Source organism: Sminthopsis crassicaudata, chromosome 5 (genome assembly GCF_048593235.1).
Source record: "Sminthopsis crassicaudata isolate SCR6 chromosome 5, ASM4859323v1, whole genome shotgun sequence".
NCBI lineage: Eukaryota > Metazoa > Chordata > Mammalia > Dasyuromorphia > Dasyuridae > Sminthopsis > Sminthopsis crassicaudata.
Window position 1 is genome coordinate 184,610,738 of NC_133621.1, and position 5,000 is coordinate 184,615,737.

Genomic DNA, 5,000 nt, shown 5'->3' on the forward strand with positions numbered 1-5,000 from the left:
TGATGAGAGTTCCAAATGAGATAATATAGTAAAGAGAGAGAGAGAGAGAGAGAGAGAGAGAGAGAAAGATTGCCCTGGACAGATCCATATTTAGTGGGATAGATGACTTAGAGAAATACCTAACAAAGGAGACTTAGAAGGAGTGCTCAGACAAAGTGGAAGAATTAGGAGTGAATAGTTTCATGAAAACCTAGAGAGCAAAGAATTATATAAGAAAAGAGAGTGTCAGAGGAAAAGATCAGGAAGAATAAGGGCTGAGACAGACATTAGATTTAGCAAATTAAAAGATAATTGGTGATGTTGAGAAGAATATTTTCAGTTAGATAATCAAGTGGATTAAAGTAGAGAGAGAATTATGGATGTCTTTCTTAAAAAGTTTAGCCATGAAGGAGAGAAGAAAAATATAATGATAGCAGGGATGGTTGAATCAAGTGAGAGTTTTCTAAGGATGGGAAGACTTGGATACGATTTATATACATTAGCAAAGAAGCCAGTAGATAAGTCTAGATTAAAGATATGAAAGAAAGTGGGAATGATAGTGAGAGCAATCTGATGGAAAAGAAGAGAATGATTCAGGTGGGATTAAGGATGTTTATAGAAGATTAGCCATGGCAAGATGAAAGGCTAACTCTATCTGAGATAAGAGTGAAGGAGGAGAAAGTGGGAGATCTTTAAATAATATGAGATGAAGGGAAAAATCACAGTGAATGAGCTCAGTTTTTATATCAAAATATTATCTGCAGCTAAAATAGTGAGTGAGGTGATGTGGGAGCATTGGGAAGGGATGAAAATATTTGGAACAGCTGTGAATGAGAGAGTGAATCATTTAGGGAGGAAAAATCGATTAATTTGCTTCAATGAGAGTCCAGGTAAGGTTATGTAACATAAATTTGTAGTGGACCCAGTCCACTATACGTGAAAGTCTCCAAATATTTGGCAGTAACCTAAGGCTGGGTTTTGGCAAGCCAGGGACTTAATTGTAGAGGATAGTTTTGAAATGAATTGGTTCACCTTTTGATTAACCAAAGGGTCAAGATATAGAAAAGTAGGGATGATAGGAAAAGAATTTAGTTGTGGATGGCTTCAAGGTCAAAGTTAGAACAAAGAATAAAGTAAGGAGTCATAGGGAAGAAGGAAAAATTTATTATAAAATATTATGATCAGAGAAGTTAATTTCAGAATTTATGAACATGGGGACTGGAACACTTCATTGTATTTCTGGCTCCTTTCGAGGCAAGGTAGTATTCCTATTAGTTCTTATATGTCTTTCTGTGAATTCATAGCATAGTTATATCAGTCCAACTGAATAGTATGTCTTTCACAGATGATGTTTTCACTAATTTTGTTCTTCCTATAATTCACAATTTGGAAAGTGTGCTCTATTTTACTGAAATGAAAGTTTTGTTTTGTTTCCCCCCTCCCCCCAGCCAAATTGGGGTAAAGTGACTTGCCCAGGGTCACACAGCTAGGAAGTGTTAAGTGTCTGAGATCACATTTGAACTCAGGGCCTCCTGACTTCAGAGTTAGTGCTGTACCCACTGCGCCACCTAGTGCCCCTTTATTTTTGTTTTGTTTTAAGAGAAAAAGACATTTATGGAGGACTTTCTGATTTACATAGAGTTTTAAGAATATGCTTTAATTGTTCCTTTACTTAATTTACACAGCAATGAGATAAAATGATTTTGCTTTTACAGATGAGGAAAGTGGGACTGAGAGAGACTCTTATATTTTCCTAGAACGGGACAGTTTAGTGAGTAACAAAGCTGTGATTGGGATCCAGGCTCCTTGATTCCTAACTCAGTGCTCGTTCTGCTATACAATGCTGCCTCCTACAGGGTAGTGAAAATAGTGTTCTTCAGGCTGATTTCAGAAAAACCTGACTTACATGAACTGAAGCTGAGTGAAGTGAGCATTCTACACCGTAGCAGCAGTATTGTGTGATGGGCACGGCTCTTCTCAGCAATACAGTGATCCAAGACAATTCCAATAGACTTGGGGTGGAAAATGCTATTTGTATCCAGAGAGAAAACTATGGAGATTGAATGCAGATCAAAGTATACTATTTTTACCTTTTAAAAAAGATTTGTTTGCTTTTTCTTTCTCATGTTTTTTCCCTTTTGTTCTAATTTTTCTTTCCCAAAGTGACTAATATGGAAATATTTTTAAATGATTATATATATATATAATCTATATAAGATTGTGAAGAAGGGAGAAAAGAAATTTTGGAATTCAAAATCTTACAAAAAATGAATATTGGAAACTATCTTTACATTTAATTGGAAAAATAAAATACTTTAGAAAAAAGAAAAAGGAAAATAGGGCTCTTATTTTTATGTAACATAAAGGTTATTTGAGGAGGATATGGATCCTTAAAAATGTCATTGATAAAATCTGTTGTTTCTTCCTCTGAAATTATTTGTATAGTTTTATTCCCCATATGATGTCTAATACAGGTCCTTGAACATAGTAGGAAAAACATTTAGGAAAATCTGTTATTTGATTGGCTGTTGGGTGACTTCTTAGATATAATTTCACATGTAAATTTGAAGCCATTAGTAGAGTTTCCTATGGCCCTTGACCCCTGATATTTTTAATTCTTATATTGACCCAATTAGGGGCAGCTGGGTAGCTACAGTGAACAGAGCCCTGAGCTTGGAATCCGGAAGATTCATCTTCCTGAGTTCAAATCTGAGTTAATCACTTACTAACTATGTGATTCTGGGCAAATCACTTAACATTATTTGCCTCATTCCTCATTTGTAAAATGAGCTAGAGAATGAAATGTCAAATCCTTCCAGTATACTTGCCAAGAAAACCCCAAATGAGAGCAACAAAAACAATAGTGACCTAGATAAGCTTAATGCTAATGAAAGGATAGTAGCAATAAGAACAACAAGAGCAGCTTTTGATCATCAAAACCCTGCAAGGTAGCTACTGTTATTATTCCCATTTTACAACTGAGGAAACTGAGACAGAGATTAAAGCATTTTCTTGGGACAGGCAGCTAAGTGTCTGAAGCTAGAACATTCATCAGCACGATTGATGCCCATTGTGGTGGTTCTCCTGAATCACCTGGAAGAGGAGAGTAGGGATATATCACTTATGTTCCTATCAGTTTTCAAAGAAAATAATAAAGAAATGTCTTTCTCTTTTCTCTTTCCACTTACATAGCTCTATTCGCAGCTATCTGTGAAGGATCTTACTGGATTTCCTGAGAGTCTGATGGAGCAAAATGAAAATAATAGAGAATGTATCTCTTTCAAGAATATCTTTATTAATGGAATTACTTACTCCCCTGTGTCAAATAGTGAAGAAGATGATACTTATAACTTCCTCAAAGTAAAGTCACTTTTTCCTATTTACATACTTGATTATAAAATTCTTTGAAGGATAATTGTTATTATGCAAAAGATAAAGAGCAAAGTTTAAATTGTCTACTAGGAGCATTTTGAAATGTTACCCCATGTCTGTTCTCTGTATTTATCTATTTAGCCTTTCAAAATTATAATTCTGAACTAATTGAACAATGTCAGTCCACCCTTTCCTGTTACTACTTTAGGTGGGACTAAAAGGCTTTGCTTTTTTTTTGGCAAAGGGAGGGAATACCTCAAAGAGTCTTATCCCTTTGATAATGATCATTTATTTATTCTAGGCTCCTCAGCATTTGAAATTTTTTTCTATTTATCATGATTGAGTCAACTTTTGAATATATTTTTGCAATATCTGGCCTGCTAAGTAACTCTGCCCCATAGAGTCCAGGAACCATAACCTATTTATGTTTCTGGTGATATTTGCATTCCATTTCTGAGTGTACCTGTTGTCCAAAATAATCATTAGGTCCTTTAAGGGAATGTTGATTTCTGTGTGTCTGTGAGGAGTCTGGAAGGAGTTAGGGCATGGCGTATCTATGGCTTATATTAATAACTTGGCTCTTGAGCCACTATTTCCTGCATTTGTGCTTGAGTTATATGTCTGTTTATATTAATGAGAAAGGGTGACATTTAAGGACTTCTTTCTGATTTACATAGTACTTTTAGTTCTGAGGTTTATTAGCAATAGAAGAAATAAGTATGAGAGAAACATCAGCCATAACAGTTACTATCAAAATAAATGCAATGGGTATCAATGTTTGTGAATTGATGCATTTTCAATTTTCTTTCCAGGAAATGGGCTTGATGGTATTTACTAATACACAGGTCCGGAAGCCTTATTTATGCCCCTCATTTCCTGCACCACAAAATTTGCATTATTCATACTCAGGTAAAACAACAATTATTTGTTTTGAGTTGAAAAAATATGTGATGTATCATGTAGAGCCATTTCTCTCATGGTGGTTCAGAAATATAAGAGAATGATTCAGAAGATGGTCCAAAAAGATAAGTATTGAGCAAATTTTTCTATTTTATCATTCTTCCAAGAGTATCATAGGAGCCTAGTTCTAGAGCTGGAAAGAACCTCAGAGAACATCAAAGCAATCATTTTACAGAGGAGAAAACTAGGGTTCTAGGAAGCTAAATTATTTGTTCTAGGTATAGTCTGCCAATAACAATAGCCAATTACATAGCACTTAGAGGTTTTTAAAAATACTTCACAAATATTATCTCACTTGATCCTCACACCAACCTTGGGAAGAAGGCATTATCCCCATTTTACAGATGAGAGAAGTGAGATTTAAGTGAATTGCCCAAGTTCATACAGCTAGTATCTGAGATTGGATATGAAAACTCAGGATCTCCTGTGCCTTTTTCAGCACTTTATCCACTGCACCATCTAGTTGCTTACTAAATAGCCATTAGTGCAAAGGAAAGTGTGACCTGCAAAAAAGTTTAAGAGTAGGGAAAGAAAGTAAATGAAGATGGAAACAAGAAAAGTAATGCAGTTTTCACTGATTTTCATTATTTACAGAATAACTAGCATTTATGAAGATATTCCTATACTAGGTGACCTTCAACATTTCAACTTTAATGAAATTGATTTTTGTCTTGTTCATTTTCAATGGC

The 5,000-nt window shown here is 34.9% G+C and overlaps 1 protein-coding gene across 2 annotated transcripts in view; it reads left to right on the forward strand.

Annotated features, from left to right (window-relative positions):
• Positions 1–5,000, forward strand: part of A2M (alpha-2-macroglobulin) — a 74,478-nt gene that overhangs the window by 38,140 nt on the left and 31,338 nt on the right. For both annotated transcript variants that reach the window (XM_074268976.1, XM_074268977.1), the window contains exons 16-17: positions 3,172–3,339; positions 4,164–4,260. In XM_074268976.1, coding sequence (XP_074125077.1) covers positions 3,172–3,339; positions 4,164–4,260 — 265 coding nt within the window. The remainder of the gene's footprint in view (positions 1–3,171; positions 3,340–4,163; positions 4,261–5,000) is intronic.